Here is a 19,489-nt window from a genome sequence, read left to right on the forward strand (position 1 = left end):
GAACAAAAGGATGAAGAGTCTTACCCTCTTCCACTCCTCTGGGGACTGCACCCTCTGAAGGTCAGCTGGTACTAGCTCCTTGAGGAGCCGAGGGATGCTCTGGAACTCAGTCTTGTCGTTGTCGAAGCGGACGCGGTACTGGAGGGCAGCCAGCTGTGCGGCCTCCTCCTTCAGGCACTTGTGGTAGCCGCGCAGCAGCTTGGGCAACTCCTGGTGGTAGTGGAAGATGATGTCGGCGTTGCGGTCCTTGCCCGGCACTGTGTTGGTCCAGAGCTTCTTCATGAAGAACACCTGGTAGGTCAGGGGCATGGCACCTTTCACGACAAAAAATCGGCAGTGTATGAGCAGGCAGGCAGTCATAACTTCCTTTAATTGGGCCTTGTGATTTAGATCGCAGGAGGATACAGTCAGTACACATAGTACATTTTTGCGAGGTCACTACTTTTGCGAATTTAAAGAGTTGAGTGTTACTGCTTCGAGTGCAATGCTTTCTATGCCAGTTATCTATCTTCGAACCTTAATGCAATGACTGCATCATTTTTTTTTTTTTTTTTTTTCATTAAAGACCCAGTAGCTTGGGGATACCATAGAGTGGGAAGGCTTGCCCTGCTTGGGTATATTTGAGAACCCCTGTAATGAATCATGTACAACTCCATCGCTGTTCTCTTTGGAAGTACACACACAGCCAAAGAATCTTGATGGGAGTTGACCACTAGCGATGAGCAAATGCTTCAATGCACACACTCGCTGACCGGTGCTATTCATGGTTTTCAAATGTACCCCATTGGGCAGCAAATGAATTGGGCCACCCATGAATTCCTACGCTACCAGGTCTTCAAGACTCACCATCCCTGTTTGGTCGAGCCTTGCGGATCCAGTCTGTCAGGTGACGCACAAAGTCAAAGAAGAAGTCGCCCTCTGGAACGCTTATCACTGTGCGGATAGAAGGAAAAATGTTTTAGGTACACTCTAAGGCTTGCTCTAAGCTGCAAATCATTCAACAAGGCTCCTATTGTGTTGATGGACTTGCTCATTAAATAAACTTTCAGAATATCTAGTCTTAACTACATGTAAGCTATCTATCACTTTTGGAACATAAAACGGGACAGATCTCATGTTGCCTAAATCCACTTGAACTAAGTTCATTGTTATAAAATTGAGGAAGAGTATTTGAGATGATACATGGCACTCTAAAAGAACAATGATTAAAGAAACCAACAATTCAAAGATGTTAATATTCTTATGTTAATTCTATATGCTGTCATTTTGGGGCTTTACTACAATACTGCTAGCATAAGAAGTTCTAGGTTTTCTGAGAAGTTATCATGACAGATGTGGTCATACCTTTATCGACAATCTTGACAAAGAGGCTGAATCCCTCGGGGGAGACTAGCCGGAGTCGCTGGCTGATGTTACGACAGAAGTCCTTGGCCCTCGTCCCAGAGTCCACCTCAAAGGCCTTGGGATTGCAATGAAAGGGTCAATCATCTCGAGTGTTACAACATCATGACATACACGTACAGTGAATACTACGATGTGTGTTTACAACGTATGCCATACGAGGTATATATCACATGTGATATACAGAAATAATGAGGTGTCCACAAATTTATGTCTCTTTTTTTTTTGGGGGGGGGGGTGATGGGGAGTGTCTCACCAGGACTTGAACACAAAACCTCACATCATCACATATACAGTGAATGCTGCAATGTGCATTTACCATGTGTATTACATTTTCTGAGTTATATATTATATGTGATATCCAGAAATTATTTGTTTTGCCTCTGCCAGTAGGGGACAGCATGATAGCACACGTTGCTGAGTAAGATTTACTTGGATTCGAACCTATGCCCATCAAATCTGTTTGTAACCACATACACATACAAGATATCCATCATTTATTCTATCTAAGGGAAAAAGAGTATGACTCTCCTACTAGAGGGGACAGCATGGCACCACATGATATTGGCTCAGCTGGTCTTACTGGGACTTGAACCTGCAACCTACTGATTGACAGGCAGAAGTGCATGAACCAGCACATCACCCTAGAACTTCTCCAAGTATATCAAGTTATTCGCATGTCACAAACTTCAGTCAATTAGCTCCCTTTAATTCTTCCTCTCTCTTAACCCGTTGAGGACGAGTCCCAAGTATGCTCGGGCAGGTGTCTATGGGAAACGTGTGTTGTAACAAAACCAGCCGTTCTCAATGGCTTAAGCAGCAAACCTCACCTCATCTGTGTCATCAGGGAAGTAGACTTTGTGGAAGATCTGCGTTGTCTTGTGCTGGATGGCCTCCACCTCCACCAGGTGGGGTGGGTACTTGCGCTGGCCGAAGCGCATCGTCTTCTGCAGTCGATTCAGGCAGTTGAGCGCCAGCTGGTGGCGGGCCGAGCGCAGGAACTTGGTGACCTCGGGCAGCAGGGTCTGGCTGCAGGCAAAGATTCCTGTCACCAGCCACATCAGCTCCCAGCCTCGCTCCTCACTCAACCTGTCAAGTCACACACAAGGCCCCAGATTAATTAAACACACGTCTTCAGTTTTGTCCCTGGACTAAAACTATAGCATGGAATAGGCGTACCTTGCACACGCATGTACATTTTTATTACTAAAGACCCAGTAGTGTGGGATACCATGGAGAGGGAATGCTGGCCAGACATGGACATATTCCGAGAATTCCCGTAAGGAGTTGTGTAAGGCTTTAATCATCACATATCTACATGTACACACAAAGCTGTAGAATCTCAATTGGAGTTGACTGTTACCAAGGAGCATACATGCGTCAATGCACATATTTGCTAAGGAGTGCTATTCATGGCTTTTGAATATAGTGGACTGAGCAGTGAATGAAGATCAATTAATATATAGAGCAACCCTTCTCTCCCCACAGTACCGTGCCTTTAAGTCTCTCGGCATACCGGATGTGTCACATACATTTCTTTGGTCGGACTCTGCATAAATGACAGACTAGATGTAAAATTATAGGTAAACAGGGTGACAAAATGTCTCGTACATCAATTTTTGTAGTTTCTACAAAAAGCACTTGATAAATCAAAGAAATCCATTATAAGATTTGTGCACTGAACTTTGAAAGGAGTATGTTATCATCATTTTTGCTGTTATAATCGTCATCATTTCGAGACGTACCTGTTCCTGTTGTCTGTGAGTTGTTTGATAATCTGGCAATATACTTCATCCTTGAGGGGCTCTGCCTTCAACGCTGGCTCAAAGATGCGGTCCGACAGCTCGTTGCCATGGCGAATTGCGCGCTTGCCAGGGAAGTCACCCATATACTTCAGGATAGGTGTGAAATGTTAAGGAGAGTTTTCCCTATAAGATTTGGTGATAAAGGCATCTGGTTAAAGACAACGCTGCACACTGGCACTGGTCCAACGGTCCAGAACCAGTAACTAGAAATGTCGCTATGGCGACTGGTATGCCTCCGCCATAATGCATGATTTTCCCAATAGGTCTAGATAGTACATGTGGACACTGTGTGATTACATTTTCACAAAATTGGCAAAATATTGGAATGACAAGTTTGTCACAAATGTGTTGAATGTTCACCTTCCTTGACGTAGGTTTAATTGGATGAATAGGAGAGCATGTATCTAGGGATTTAAGGACTTTAACTTGACTTTGAACCATTCATACATTTAGGCAATGAGTAATTTTCAAGGTACAGGTGTGGAGAAAAAGTGCAATTTCTGAATTGAATAGTAAATTGTTACCATTTTCATCTGGCCCTTGACCCTAAAATTCATGAGATAATTACTTTCAGGTAGAACATGCATAATATGTACTAAGTTTCAAGGTAACTTGAGCCACTTCCGAGATATTGAGGAAAAAGTTAGTTCAGCACTTTCAATTGATCTTTGACCTTTTGACCTTTGAGGCAAAAAGAAAAAAAAAAAACTTTCCAGAGAATTTCTATTAGGTTACACATGCATACACCAAGTGTAAAAAAATAACCCTGCTGGCATTGCATGAATATGAGGGTAATAGTAAAATTTTGAAGTCTTGCACTTGACCTTTGACCCCTGACCTTTGACCCCATGAACCCTACATTCTCTAGATAATCAGTCAGTACATGTATATACTATACGTTCCATGAAGATACCTTGAACAATTTTCCAAGGTACAGAGAAAAAAAAGAAGTTTTAATATTTCTACTTGACCTTTTGACCTTTGACCTTTGACCTCATGACCCAAACTTTCACCAGAGAATCTTAATTGGGTAATACATGTATACACTAAGTTCCAAGAAAATATCTTCAGGCATTCAATAGATATGGTGGAAATAGTGAAATTTTATATATTTGACCCTGACCTTTTGACCTTTGACCTCATGACCCAAACTTTCACCAGAGAATCTTAATTGGGTAATACATGTATACACTAAGTTTGAAGAAAATATCTTCAGGCATTCAATAGATATGGTGGCAATAGTGAAATTTTATGTATTTGACCCTGACCTTTTGACCTTTGACCTTTGACCTCATGACCCAAACTTTCACCAGAGAATCTTGATTGGGTAATACATGTATACACCAAGTTTCAAGAAAATATCTTCAGGCATTCAATAGATATGGTGGAAATAGTGAAATTTTATGTATTTGACCTTGACCTTTTGACCTTTGACCATGAGCATGTGCACGCAAAAGTTGATAGGCACAACTTCACCCCCTAATACACATACATGCCAAGTTTCATTAGGATACCTCAACAGGTTTCGATAGTTACCTTGTCCACAAAATTCATTACGGACGGACGGAAGGACGGACGGACGGACGGACGGACGGACGGACGGACGGACGGACAACCCGAAAACATAATGCCTCCGGCACCACTTCGTGGCGGAGGCATAAAAATCACTGTCCGACCAGTAACCGTTTTTTTCAGGAATGGACCAGTAGAAAAAACGGGTTAGTGTTCAGCCCTGCATAAGACTACAATTGTAATTCTCTTACGTTAATGCAATGCGTTCTTGGGGTGCAAAAACCTTCTCTGGCATTCACACAAACAAGTGTAAGCACATACAGTGTAGATAGATAGATCAACAGACAGACAGTCAGATAGATAGTTAGATAGATGGATGGAAAGATCTCGATAGATAAAATACAGAGAAAGAGAGGGGGAGCAAAGAATGCATGCTAGAAAGAACAAGAGGAAGAGAGATTGTGCCTTTACTATGGCAATGAGAACAAGGGTCTGATGTTGACAAGGATATCTTCAAAGATTCGGCAAGCCTCCATGGAGAGCTCGGTATTCGGTAGGAGCTTCTTGAGGAGAGGTTGTCTCATGGGTTCCTTGGTGTGGTTCCAGATGTTTTCCCTCGTCCTCCGCATCGCCTTCCCGATGGTACGCTTGGGTGGGGCTCTGGGACAGTGGGAAAAGTAAAGATATTCTTTTTACTGATTTTGGTTAGAATAAAGAGTCTGTATATGCATTAAAGTGAATAAATGCCTTCATTGTAAACTGTTAGGGAATAGTTTAAGAAAAAAAATAAACAAGTTCCTTATAGATCAGGATGACATACCCTCTGCTACCAATACTACTATTGCTAATACTATCGTCATCATCATCTTCATCATCATCATACCATCATCACCATCACCATCTTCATCATCATCACCATCGTCATCACCATCGTCATCACCATCATCTCACCATCATCTTGTCATTATCACCATCATCATCATCATCATCATCATCATCATCATCATCATCATCATCATCATCATCATCATCATCATCCTGGTAGACGTACCTGAAGTGGTCTATAGAGAACTCTTCTAGGGAGTGCTGCTTGTTGGGGATCTCCTGGCTCATTGCCAAGTCGGCTGGACCGATGGTGCGGTCAGTCATTTCGGCTGGGTGCATGGTGAACAGAGCCTGGATGTGGAAAGTAAAACAGTTGACGTAAAGTTCTGGACTGATGACAAAATGATGCATGGTACGGAGGATAAAAGCATGCTGTCATATGATACATGCACAGTACAGTCTAGGATCAAGGAAGTCTAGGTTTTTTGAAGGGCAATGTAAAGATGGTTATACCTCAAATTGGTGTGCATGGTAGAAATTAAAGAAATAGTGAATGGTCAAGAGTGTAAAATCTTGTTTCACTGCAAGAGTAAAGACCACAAACTAAACTTTTTCTCAATAGCTGCTTGAAACATCAACCAATGTGGGCCACAATGATTCCGAAGTATAGTACAGAAATGGCAGCTATTTTTTCAACTACGCAAAATGGTTGTATCCATATCATATAGTGGATCAGTACAGTGAGTCATATACGCAATAAAGCTATCACTTGAAGTTGTTGACAGTAAAAATGAGTGGCTATCAACTGAATGCACAATTGTAACTAAATGAGTGCGCACTGCAAAGGTACTAACATATACTGTAACGTCACAGACGTGCTATGTTGCAAAAATTATTAGTTGATTTTCATCTTCACACAGCAATAAATAATAATGGGTAACATCAGTGTGCAATATCTAAAGTTGTGCGACAAAATTGCACACTCAACAGCAACACCATGCGAAGGTGAGTGTAACTGCATGACACATGATGAGCTATTGACCAATCAGACAACAACACTCACCACAACTTCAGGAGCCGGTTTGGTCTTGGTCGGCAAGACGTAGACGCACTCGGCGGGGAAGTCCCCCTTCTGGTTGGTGCGGTCATTCTGGCCGTAGCACCAGCCGCTGTTCATCCCCTGCTCACCGTTCTCCTGCTCCAAGATGATGAGGTCGCCTCGTTGGAAGTTGAGGTACGATGACCCTTGACCTGTGGTCACACAAAAAACAGACTGATGCTTGACCTCACAAATTCTCAGATCAAAGAGCAGGTGATTCTAGCCATATGCTTTTTTCTCTCCTCTTACTTGTTGATTGCTGATTTACCTCTCCAATTTTTTTCGAAAGAAAATTGATACTTTTCATGGCTTATTAAAAAGTCACATGTTTCTATGGGTACTATTCTTTGACCCACTAAAGTATGTTAAGTGATTATAAATGAACCATCTATTGAAATAATTTCATGATTCAAAAAGCAAATAAGAAAACAAAAACTGATATCAAATGCTTTGTGAGTGACAGGAGTGACAGAGAGAAAATATATACACAAATTAAAAAATAAACAGAGACAAAATCTGGTGTAATGTCTCCATAGTGCCACGAGTATCTTTTTATGTAGAATGGGTGCTGTATAAGAGTCTCTCTAATTCTTATTGTCATTACAACCGTGTGTCATACTTTGCTGCTTTGGGCTGTCTTGGAGCGCCACCACATATCTTGACCGCTTCTTGAGGCCGTCCAGGAAGTAGACGATGAGGTCTCGGATGTCCTCAGCGTTGGACGAAGTGAAGGTGAATTCCTCCCCCTTGACCGTCAGCAGGGTGAAGCTCTGTCCATGCAGTTTGCCAGTCCTGTGGTCAAGGGGTTAAAGACAAGATGACCAGATTAACTACTGTTGATAGGCCATTATTTGCCACTGTGAGCTGCTCACATCTCTACCACACATGGATACATAATACAGCCAAGCCTGTCTATAGTCACTATCCAAGGAAGAAGAAAAATGTGGCCATTACAGACAGGTGAATGCTATAGACAGGGTCTTATCATGGCTTAGCTCTAAGTTTTCTTTTTTTATTGCTTTTTTTTCTTTTTTTTTAAGCAGCTGTATATGGCAAATGGCCACTATAGACAGGTGGCCACTAAGGCAGTTTTACCTGTATGTCAAAACATACACAATTACAACGGCCTATTATATATATCTTCTTTTACAGTTAGATGCTGCTCAACATTGACCGCTCAAAATTTGCTCATTAAAGATATTGATCTGAATAGACAAGTGGATGGCTAGATGACTGGAAAGACAGCTAGTTTACATGTACCAAACGATACCAAGTTGCAAGATGCTATGCCTTAACTGCCAAGGGTCTACAAGTCTTTCTCTTTTATTAGGAAAAAGTCAGAATTCTTGGTTCAGAGAAAACGTTTTGCTTCTTGAGAGTGGAGATGCAAGTGCTTACAGAAAGACTTTTATACTACATTTAAAGGTCCTGTTTACCTTTGGGAGCAGTAATTTAAAAGATGATCAAGATACCACTTTTGATGAATACATGTATGTGTAGGTCAGTTGTATCACAAAACGTCCTACCATATAAAAATTTTGCAATAAAGCCTTAAATATAAGGAGATATCACTATTTTTCTCGTTAAATCATAACTGTAGACGGTTTAGTCTGGAAACATTTTTATTATAACTATTGTTCACATTTTGCGTATTTAACAATACTTAACATCGATTATACTGGTTCAAATTTTTATATTGGTTGTTTCTATCCATAACTCACATTTTAGAGCTATTTTGAAGCACTAATGCTGAATTTCTGTTTCATCTGCAAATGGTTAATTATGCCTTTAAGGGTCATTACAGAAAACAATGAACGTAATACTGTTCTGTTTTTTTATGAGTTCACTACTCACCTGCTACTTGACACCTGGGTGATCTCAGGGAAGGACAGTTCAAGTAAGACCTGCTCGAGGTCGTCGACCACGTAGACACCTGTCCAGTTGACAGCGATGATGACCTCGTTCTTGGGGAGGCTGGGTCCGGAGAACTTGTAGGCCTCGTAGAAGCGTGAGAAGAGAAGCGGCCACCTGAGCTGGGCGTACCGGACCACGTCTTCCTTCACCAGCATGGGTTTGGCATGGTCCTTCACGTAGTAGCTCTGTCAGAGCATAGCCAACATGGAGAGAAAGGGCAATGAATATAGCTAGAGAGGTTTAACCCTTTTTATGCCACGGACTTTCAGCAGTTTGTAGAATGCTATGAGGTTTTCTGTGCCAATCAGCACTAAAAGCACACCAAGACTTAAATCACACAGCATCTAATATTATAAGAAGTTGGCTATGTCAATTTTGGAGAAAAAAAAAATGTGAGCAAAACTACTATTGCAAATCTTCATAATTTGAAAGGGGCAAAGAATTAGTAAAATGCAAAGCTGTCCAACAAAGTATGGACAGGCTTCTGAGAATGATATCCTCAAAATGTACAATACAATACCTCTTTCAAATCATTATTTCTGTATCTTCAAAAAACATTAGCTCAAAAATATCAATAAGGGTAAACACATGCTGTGCATCACTCAGCAAAATTGTAAAAGGAATCATTCTACTCTTTAATTTTGTCATTATAACACTGGAAATTTGAAGTGATTATTGACAGATTAACTTAGCCATTAACCTTGTTAGAGTAGACTCCACAAAGATTACACACACATTTAGTTCATATAGTCATTTTATATACAATCTGATGGAAACTTCATGTTGATACCAGACCTGCAAGTAAACCATGAAAAATATACTCGACACTGGATGACATACAGAATATGCTGACTTCATTCAAACTACAGTATATAGTTCTTGTAGTATGACAACAGCAACAAACACATTGTACACAGTCATCATCCTTTATGTCTCCTTTTCGCTTTCTCCGCTCTTAACTCACATTACTGTGCTGCCTGACGATCATCTGGGCCCATCTCTCAGCAGTCTTGGCCCCGGTCATAGAGTTGTCAGGGATGTAGGAACCGACCAGCTTGACGAGACGATCATACTGCATGTCACTCTGGTATTCCACATAGTACTGCTGGGCTGCGATGGCTGCCAGGTCCTCATCCTGAGTGAGAGGAAAAACAAACAAGCAGTGGTCATGACTAGTCACTGCTAATATTTGTGCTAACTTCATATTTGTATGAAATGTTCCAAAATGACAGCAATATTTTTGTTACAGAAAGAAATATGCATAACTAGGCAATCAAACTCATAACTAGGCAGTTTTTTTTTCTTCAAAATTATCAATAGATGACTTATGCCAATTGTGTTCAGAGTTGTAACTTGCTTAGAGGGTGCAATGACTTTATGAACATCATCACGATCATACACATTAAGTACAATATCATTGTAGTAGTATCAAATGCCTAAGATTACCACTATTACTATCCTATCAATTATTCAAATATAGTTTATGAGACTTATCAAACAAAAGAGGACAATGGGGGTGCAATTACTCACCTTGTCACACCGGTACTCTCCAAACTTGACGCCCCTCACGATCTGCTGGTAGATGAGGTTGGTGCCGACGGGGTCTGCACCGGGGTCGTGCCAGGGGGCGAAGATCTCCTTGCGGAAGAAGAGTCTCCATGGAGCATTCCTCTCCTGGGCGCCTTTCTCTTTAGCGTACTGCTCACACTGTGAGATGGCATCCATCACATGATCTCCACCACTCCCAAGAGAGGACACCTTCATAGAGGATGTCAAAGAGAATCCAAGATGGTTGTCATCAACTCCCTCAAATGAACTTCCTTCTTATCTTTTGTCAGATTTTTGTGAAGACATTAATGGCAATGTAATATTGCAATCAAAGTCCTTTTTTTTTTTTCCCGAAGTTGTATGCTGTTCACACAAAGATCATTTACTGTTCCTATTGTACATTTATTTTATTCTCAAATCTATCGTAAAATATTTTGAATAACAGAGATACTGAATTTGCATAGTTCTGTAATTTTCACACCTTGATTGAGCTGACCAACAGATGTGAAGCCATTTCATGGACACAAAGACACAACAATTCTTGAACAAATATCTAATGTCGCCTCTCTTTCATTCTCCTTGGGTTTATTCATAATCTATAGCCTCAACAAAGACATGTTACACATGAATGAATTGAATTGGTTTCAGCTCAGTGGTAAATTGCCTCTACACGGTAAGCAGTATGTGATGTGGGTTCAAATCCCGAGCTAGTTCCTTCTTTATCACTCGGTGTTCATAATGATACAGATCGAGCACACAATCCTATCAACAGGAGTGACAGTAAATAGAGAAACCTCTACATCACATTTAAACACTGAAGTTGGCTGGACATCACTTCGTGAGGATTGTGAGAGAAAGAAGAGAGAGAGAGAGAGAGCTGAACCAACCTTCTCAAAGAGGGCGATGTAGAGGGAGAAGCCAAACTGGTCCTTGAGTCCGATCTTCTGGGCCAGCAGCTGGCACAGCTCCCGGGCAGTGGTGGCAGAGTCAGCCAGGAGGGTGCGGGTGGTCCCATCCATGAAGGTGATGGGAAGCATCAGTGGATTCTTGGTCTTGGTGGCCTGAGGGGTTACCATGGCGATGGAGACAAAATCAACCGCAAAGTTTGAACTTTGATTTCAGAGTCTTCGGGTCATCTTCTTCTATTACGGTGATGTACTTGTATCTTCAGTCTGTTTGCTTTGATGTACAATTGTAAAGCGCCTTGGGCATTTAATCAAATTGGAGAACGGCGCTATAGAAATTGTATGTATTATTATTATTATCATATCTTAAATATTACTGAGAAATCAAGCAATCCCACGAATCAAACATATGTCCGTCTCCTTCAAATAATTCCGGACATTGATATCAGTCACACATTACAGGTCTTTAATCTTTTTTTTTAAAGAAAATAAGTCGAGAATTTTGGCCAAATATAAATAAATGGGGCTTGAATTTTTCTTCAGATACACAATAAGTTACTTTCCTGTAAATTGGACCTATAGCTGCATTACGGTGACTTTATAACAACTGTATCACTACTTTAATTACTATACTGCTAAGATTACTGCTCTTACTAATTTCACCAATCAAAATCACAATCATGATAATGATGATGATTATCATATAATAACCATCATAATCATAGTTATATTACTGCTACAGACAGAGAGAAAAAAATTGACATGCTTACAGGAAGCCACTAGGGCTTCAAGTATAAACATTTCTATTGCTACAATATTAAACAAAACACTTTTGACAATAGCACATTCATACAAGAACGATTATTCCCTTGAGAGATATCAGTAGAGGTCACTGACCTGTAGCTCTAGCCAGCTGGGTGGCTGGCTGCGGGTGCCATTAGCCAGGGTCCTCCTGAGTCTTTCCTCACAGTAGGCTGCGTAGCCTGGAGGACCTTGAGTCATGATGAAGCAACGGAGGAACTTCACAAACTGGAGGAGGAGAGCAGAGAACATCAAAATCATCATTACCGTCATCATCTTCGTCATCATCATCATCATCGTCATCATCACCATCATCATCACCATCACCATCTTCTTCATCATCATCATCATCACCACCACTGCCACCACCACCACCACCACCATCATCATCATAATTGTCACCATTATCATTATCATCCTTATCATCATCATCATTTCAGTTGCCGCATATATGCGCTCCTGCCACATGGATGAGGTCACTCCAATCTCTATCTGTTGCCTGATGGAACGCAGTTGGGCGACCACGTCCTGTGTACATCGTGATCAAATCAACTGCACACATGTACGTCAGAATTGAATAATGATCTCTCCACCACTGATAATAATGATAGTGCTTATCATGAGGACAGATAAGAGTCTCCATTTTGGCTGGGGGTCCAGAGCAGGAGAATCTCCAGTTTACGAGATTGCTACGTAGGGGTTGGAGTATCTTTGAGGATGAGGATAAAAACAATGATGACAATAAGATTATCAGGCTTCATATTCATTCCACATTCAACACTCACTTGGAGAACACATCACTTTGAACAAATCTTCAATATAATTATGATCTGACGTGTTTTGAATTGGTTTCAGGATAAAGCCTACAGCTGTAGTTCCCAAAGAGCAACTGAGATGCCAAATATGGTGACCAAGAGTGTGAAGGGGTATGTACTTACCCGGTCCGTGGGTGCAAAGCATCCCACGCAGAGGGAGAGGAGGATCCAGCCTCGTGGGAGACTTGTCCTTGAAGGATTGTTGGTCAGCTGTTTGCAGATCATGCAGTAGATCTCATCCCTGGATTAAAACAGAACAGAGAACACCATGTGTTAGCTTGTTACCATACACGTATGTCTCAACATCTGTGACAGCATCTAAGACAATTAAGAGGAAGCTTGTCATGGCCATAATTATGTGAAAAGAGCAAGAGCAACACGAAATGGAACAGCGGAACTCTGAACCTCTGAGATTTACACTGGCTTTATACAGAATAGATCCTACACTAAACATTGCTTGTAATATTCTCCCTATATATCTTCATCCATGACGCAGCGAAGTACACTGTACCCCATATACTTTGGAAAATTTGAGTCTCCTGATGTTCACCAAAAAACAAAGTGCCTGATATATATTTGACACTTACAGCTTTTATAAGTTGTGTCTCACTACCACAAAATATGCATCCAATGTCACAGAAAATAATGTCACAGAAAAGGGATGCCAGTTAGAATGGCAGAGAGGGCCTGAAGTTCACCTACATGAAGCTATTTTTGACACAGTTGAAGTGCCTGAACTTTGTTACTACCAGGGTCTGAATTCAGGCTTTTGTCTGAAAACTGGCATTCGTGAGAAATATCCCTCATAAAACTGATGGGTGGTAAGCCAAAAATCCAGCAAAACCCCCATTTTCTCTCTCTCTCTCTCTCTGAGCAGAATATATCATTCCAAGGGTACAGAACAGAGAGCTGGACTTTTTTTTTTTAAGACATCATCCTTTGCACCAACTCTTTTTACAAGGGGTAGGAATGTTGCTTTGTCTGAAAGAAATGCTGTATTATACGCATGGCACTGACCAATGACCAAATAAACATTATGTAATCCCACATTACTACAATATATGCTGGTAAAATGCAATCACACATTACTAAATTCATGGGCAAGGAAGACACACATGAAAGAGGACTGTGTTTTTCTTTATTTCATTTTTCTTCATCTGAAAGGTGAAACCCACCTGAGCTCTGGACGGAGCAGGCCGTGGCCCGTAATGAAGTGGAGTTTCTCCAGGTTAGACGTCGGCCGGTCGATCAGCATGCTGTTCCCCACCTCGGCCTCGTTGCCATCCTGGATGCGCTGTGCCATCTCTTGGCTGATCTTGGACTTGCGCTTCAGCGTCATGGAGACCAGCTTGCGCCGCACCGTGCTCTTGCTGCCCCGCCCCGCCGTGCCCGTACCCATGTTCACGCCGTCATATGGCTGCACAGTAGTTAAGTATAAGTAGTTTAAACTTTTATGTATACAGATACAAAAGCAGTGAGTAAAACATACAATTTAGGCCTCTCAAAGCCAGTATCAAATTGACATACATTGTGCCTTTTGTTTCAATTGGTTCAATATCAATCAACAAACCACACACAAAGAGGAAATATGCTTATTCCTAGCATTTCCTGGCTACACCTGTTTGTAAGTTACACCTATGAAAGTGTCATTAGCAGGAGATATAGAAAGACAGTTTTCATTGGTCCATTTGAGTAGCATAAATTAAGAAAAATGTCATACACTTGTATTACAATTGTGGCTGTAAGAAGTGAATATACAACATTTAATTACATCAGTTGACAAATACTTTGCACTTTCTGAGGACAAAACATACAAATTCAGCAGAGAGATAGAAAGCAAATGCAGTTATTAGGATGCATTTTCAGATACAGCTAGTTTTATATACTAGTAGGAGATATAGAAAGACAGTTTTCATTGGTCCATTTGAGTAGCATAAATTAAGAAAAATGTCATACACTTGTATTACAATTGTGGCTGTAAGAAGAGTAGCGCATTTCACACTTGTTAAGTATCTCAATGCGCTTCACAGACTATTATTACCCCGGTCACTGGATACATGCAGGTGGACAGACAGCGTGGAAATTTAGGAGAGTTGTGTAACTAATGATGTAACTAATGTCATCAAATTGGTGACTGTTTTCTTTATCTATAAGATTTAATACTTCCCAATTATATGCTCAGGTAATGATAATGGCAAAGGCTCTCTTTCAATACTGTGCTGAATGTAAACACACATTCCTTGGCAACTAGGGAAGGAAAGCTATGGAGGGCATGTGTTTGAAGAATACTCACAGCTATGTCATCACCAGACTGCAGCTGGTCAGCTGCCGACTTGCCCTTTGACCTTCCCAAAGTGTTGTAGATTTTGGTCATCACAGATTTGCCATCCTGGTCAAGATTGAAGGGAAGAGGGCAGCAAACAGAGAGATCAATCGAAAGGTTTCTCAATGCATCAACATTGAACTTGATTATCATAAAAACCTTTCAAAGTCAGTTTAATACTCACAAAAACGACACACTTGCAAGTGTCTCAAATGCAGTGTTATTCACTGATATGAACATTTACCTTTTCATCACATCTTACACTTACATGTACAGAATGTATTATTCACAAGTATTTATGACTGAAAGTGTAGTTTTTGTCATTATTTATTGCCTACTGATTCTACACAAAGGGCATGAACAATGTACATGGCATACACTGAAGGATTACCGACCATGTGAAAATTCATCAAAAAAAAAAGCTTCACCACAGTAGTGCAGTGCTTTTCTGAAATTACGTGACCTATTAATGACAGTGTATAATCTCCCTTGCATTTAGCTAGAATCAAATCATTTCTTGTCTTTCTAAGAACTGTAAAATTTTCAAACCATTTTTAATGATTATACACATATTATGCATCACCAACACAAGACATCGAAACTCAGAGAGCCAAAGATAAAATTGAATGGAAAATTCTAGAAAATGAATTGATAAGATAAATTACAGTGCAAGATATTACATGTAGCAAACTCTGACCCCATAAATTTGAACTCACCCTGTCCGCCATGGCTGCGGAGGCCTTGGGCTCCGGGAGGTCACCCATGAATCTCAAGATCATGATCCAGACAGCGAGGGCAGCCTTCAATGAGAGAAAAAACAGTTATCGTTATCGCTATCATAATCATTACCATTATCATTATCGTTATCGTAATCGTTAGCATCTCCGTTATCATTATCTTTATGCTTATCGTTATTGTAATCATTATCATTATCATGTTCATTATCATTATCATTATCTTTATCATCATCATTGACATCATTCATCATCAACATCAACATCATCATTATCATCATCATCATTACCATTATCATTATTATTATCATGTTCATTAGCATTATTATCATCATTGTCATCATTCATCATCATCATCATCATCAACATCATCATCATCATCATCACCATCATCATCACCATCATCATCAATATTTTCATCATAACACACCTGTCTGTCATTCTCATTCTTCAGATCTAGAAGCGGTTCACTGATTGGTTTACGGATGAAGTAAGAGGTGTGGCCGGCCTCGAAGTAGGTGGCGGCAAATTTCTCGAAGCGGTACTCGGAGATATCCTCATCGGCTTCCGGCACATGAGGCTTCAAGCTGTTGTCGTCGAGGGGTCGATTCAGCGCATCCAAATGCGACTGCTCCAAGTCCTGAGAGACAGAAATTTTTGAATGTTAACGCTGAGATGTTCACCAATTTTGGGACAGTTTTAAGTCGACTCAGCCTGAGTTTAGTAAAGTACAATGTATGTGTGCTAGGATGAACTCACGCTACCCTTCAGGGGTTCAAGTAAAAAAGTAATGCTTGGGGAAAACCATACTGAACTGTGTTAATCTGTTTCTTGCTCACTATAAAAGTTAGTGAAAGGAAAGATTGCATGAGGTTAATGTATGTGCAGCACAGGCTAAACAAAGAAACCCTGTAAAATTCTGTTTCTTTCTTCTTTTTAAATCACCAATATAAACTTGTGCAAGTTTGGAGAAATGGATTCAATAATCATCTCGTACTACCCAGATCTTTGGGAAGAGATTTACTCAATCATGGTATTCTGAAAGTAACCACTCAAAGAAAATCACCACTTGACACAAATTTATATGCTGTGTTTATGCTAGAATCTTTTAAAGGACAAAATGTAAGACTTTTGCTCATCCCACAAACAGGGAATGCAATAAGAGCAAAGAGAAAATTCATCTGATGTCTGAGATAATACAAGCACTTCGGATGAATTCGGGAAAATTCGGCGAAGGTTTCACAGATGTCATAAAATGGACCAATCTGATAGCAGCAGACAACATGTTACAGCTAAAACACAAATCATAAGTACATTCATTGTTATTGAAGAAGAGGTCAAATTACTTCTTATCATGCTAATTGTGATATTCTTTAAGAAATGGTGGCACAGAATGCTACTTTGCCAGTGCCCAGCTTAGAAACCATCCCTGGAAAGGTATATTTAAGATTTTGGAATGCATGGGCCATGCATTTTCGAGTTTGAAAAGGCGTCTAACAATGGTGAATGTAAATGAACGGCAAACCACCCGGCACAGCAGTGCAGCTGAATGCATAACTCGAACAGTAACAAGGCCAAGCGAATGCTGACAATGACTTTTGCCAAAGTGTTCTGGGCTGGCAAGTGCATGAGAGACGTGGAATTTTACTTTCTATTTTGAAAGATTGTTGTAACTGTTGATGTTTTTAAAGCAGATCATTCAAATGATGCGGAAAAGCATTAGATTCACTTTGCATTGGTATGGCATTTATCCCAGCTAAATATCAATAATCAAAATGCTCACCTAGGAAAACAGTACACCTTTAAACCTATGCACTGTCTATAAGACTTGGTTTGCTTCTTCTTGATAATTTCATACAATGACGTCACAAGTATCTGGTGCGTTCGGCGAGTTTCGGTTGGTTTTCAAAATAGAAAGGAGAATGGTATTCTCCTCCCTTTATGTTGCACAAATCGTTTCCATGAGGTCGGGAATTGTAATAACTGGGGCTGGCTTAAACTGTACTTGCAATTTCATGAAATATCATTCATGTTTAATATCTTTGAATGGGCAGTTGAAAGTTATCAGGAGGAACATGCTTTCATTATCATCAAATGCCATATTATATATTTTACCCAAATATTTTTCATAAAATCGTCTTAAAGGGATGGTCCAGTATTGACGGAGATGAAAATTGGGCTCTAACTTTTTTGCGAGATACCAAGAAAGCACATATGAAATAGTACAGAGCATACCATTTTAAGAGGAATTTAAAGTTTATTTGATAAAAATCGGGTTTGGAATAGCTGAAACATCCAAAAATAAAGTAAAACAAAATGATCGTAATAAAATGTGGGTCCCATACTTTATTAAGATCACTCTGTTTTGGATATCTGGGCCATTTCAAAACCAATTTTCATCAAATAAACATTGAATCCCTCTTGGAATTACATGCTATTTCATATTTCATAAGAGGTTTCTCACTATCTCACCAGAAAATAATAAAAACCTGAAGTACAGTCTCAACCAAAACTATATGATCCCTTTAAAATCCGTTGGCAGCAATTTCTAATGATCATTCAGGGTCAATGCAAGTATGCTGATTGACACAGGTTAGGCAGTGAGAACATTTCCTGAAAAATGCAAAAAAAAATGGGAGTACTCTAAGAGCATCACTGCTGAAGGGAACTTATGTTTATAAATACCTCAAATCCCCTAGGAGCCTGTCCTATTTCATCGGAGGTGATGTTACCAAAGAGGGCATCAACCACCTCCTCATCAGTGCGTGGTTGGTTCTTGTTCTTCTCTGCCTCCTCGATGGCCGCCACCTTGGCCAGACGCTCTGCCTTCTCACGCTCCTCCTGTTCCCTAGCTCTCTGCTCCTCCTCTCTCAAGGCAGCCTAGAGAGAAAAAGATAGAAAGACAGCATCATTATCAGTATTTTTCTTCTTGTCATCAAAAACATCATGGAAATGTGCATCCCTCTTCTTCATCATCATCATCATCATCATCATCATCATCATCTTCATCACCATCACCACCATCACCATCATCATCATCATCACCATCACCATCACCATCACCATCATCATCATCAAAATCTTAATCATCATGAGCATTTGCCTTCTCATAATCATCATTATTCTCATCCACATTCTCATCATCCTCATTATCGTCATTACAATAATTATACATACATCCTTCACAGAACAAAAAAAAAAAAAAAAATGAGAGAACACTAGACAGTACTGAGGTATACTGGATACTTACATTGTAACTACACATATGGGAACAAATTTAATGATATCTGTTCTGGTAAGAATGCCACAAAAGTGTCTCAGTGATAATATGATAGGAAAAAGTGAGGAAATAAGGAAATGAAACACAAAAATACACCTAATCATGCAGGAAATAATGGGTACATATGTGAATACTCAATTCAAAACTATGGTTCAGCAAATCAGTAAGTTTTCAAGTGTGATGCTACTCGATTATGATTTATGATCTGATGGCAGATTTTGCGTGTACGGGACACCAAAATGGATTGACGTAAGATTAAAGTTTTAAGACAGAGAAAGACTTCGTCAGAAGAAAGACCGCTGTCTCACCTCAGCTCTCCTCTGAGCTTCGGCCGCGGCCTTCTTGGCTCCGAGCTTGGCCTTTAGCTTCCTCTCCTCTTCCTTGCGTATCCTCTCAGCTTCCAGCCGCCGTCGGTGCTACAGGATCAGAGGCAGAACAAGCACAGGTGATGTAACATAAATAATGACTACCAAGGGAGGGAGTGTTCACAGTGATCCACTCAGTTTGAAATGGAATTGGCGAACGCT

At 40.3% G+C, this 19,489-nt stretch overlaps 1 protein-coding gene across 1 annotated transcript in view; it reads right to left on the reverse strand.

Annotated features, from left to right (window-relative positions):
- The window catches only part of LOC140244162 (myosin-VIIa-like), a 65,507-nt gene that overhangs the window by 8,182 nt on the left and 37,836 nt on the right, over positions 1-19,489 (reverse strand). Inside the window, exons 20-40 of the mRNA XM_072323792.1 lie at positions 19,271-19,378; positions 18,368-18,562; positions 16,113-16,322; positions 15,665-15,748; positions 14,919-15,014; positions 13,801-14,042; positions 12,749-12,866; positions 11,907-12,038; positions 10,992-11,165; positions 10,087-10,314; positions 9,521-9,691; positions 8,497-8,741; positions 7,262-7,434; positions 6,607-6,794; positions 5,770-5,894; positions 5,230-5,378; positions 3,147-3,303; positions 2,232-2,490; positions 1,345-1,459; positions 847-933; positions 25-314 (exon numbers count right to left, since the gene is read on the reverse strand). Of these exons, the coding sequence (XP_072179893.1) occupies positions 25-314; positions 847-933; positions 1,345-1,459; positions 2,232-2,490; positions 3,147-3,303; positions 5,230-5,378; positions 5,770-5,894; positions 6,607-6,794; positions 7,262-7,434; positions 8,497-8,741; positions 9,521-9,691; positions 10,087-10,314; positions 10,992-11,165; positions 11,907-12,038; positions 12,749-12,866; positions 13,801-14,042; positions 14,919-15,014; positions 15,665-15,748; positions 16,113-16,322; positions 18,368-18,562; positions 19,271-19,378 (3,546 nt within the window). The remainder of the gene's footprint in view (positions 1-24; positions 315-846; positions 934-1,344; positions 1,460-2,231; positions 2,491-3,146; positions 3,304-5,229; positions 5,379-5,769; positions 5,895-6,606; positions 6,795-7,261; positions 7,435-8,496; positions 8,742-9,520; positions 9,692-10,086; positions 10,315-10,991; positions 11,166-11,906; positions 12,039-12,748; positions 12,867-13,800; positions 14,043-14,918; positions 15,015-15,664; positions 15,749-16,112; positions 16,323-18,367; positions 18,563-19,270; positions 19,379-19,489) is intronic.

The sequence above is a fragment of the Diadema setosum genome, chromosome 21, assembly GCF_964275005.1.
Source record: "Diadema setosum chromosome 21, eeDiaSeto1, whole genome shotgun sequence".
NCBI lineage: Eukaryota > Metazoa > Echinodermata > Echinoidea > Diadematoida > Diadematidae > Diadema > Diadema setosum.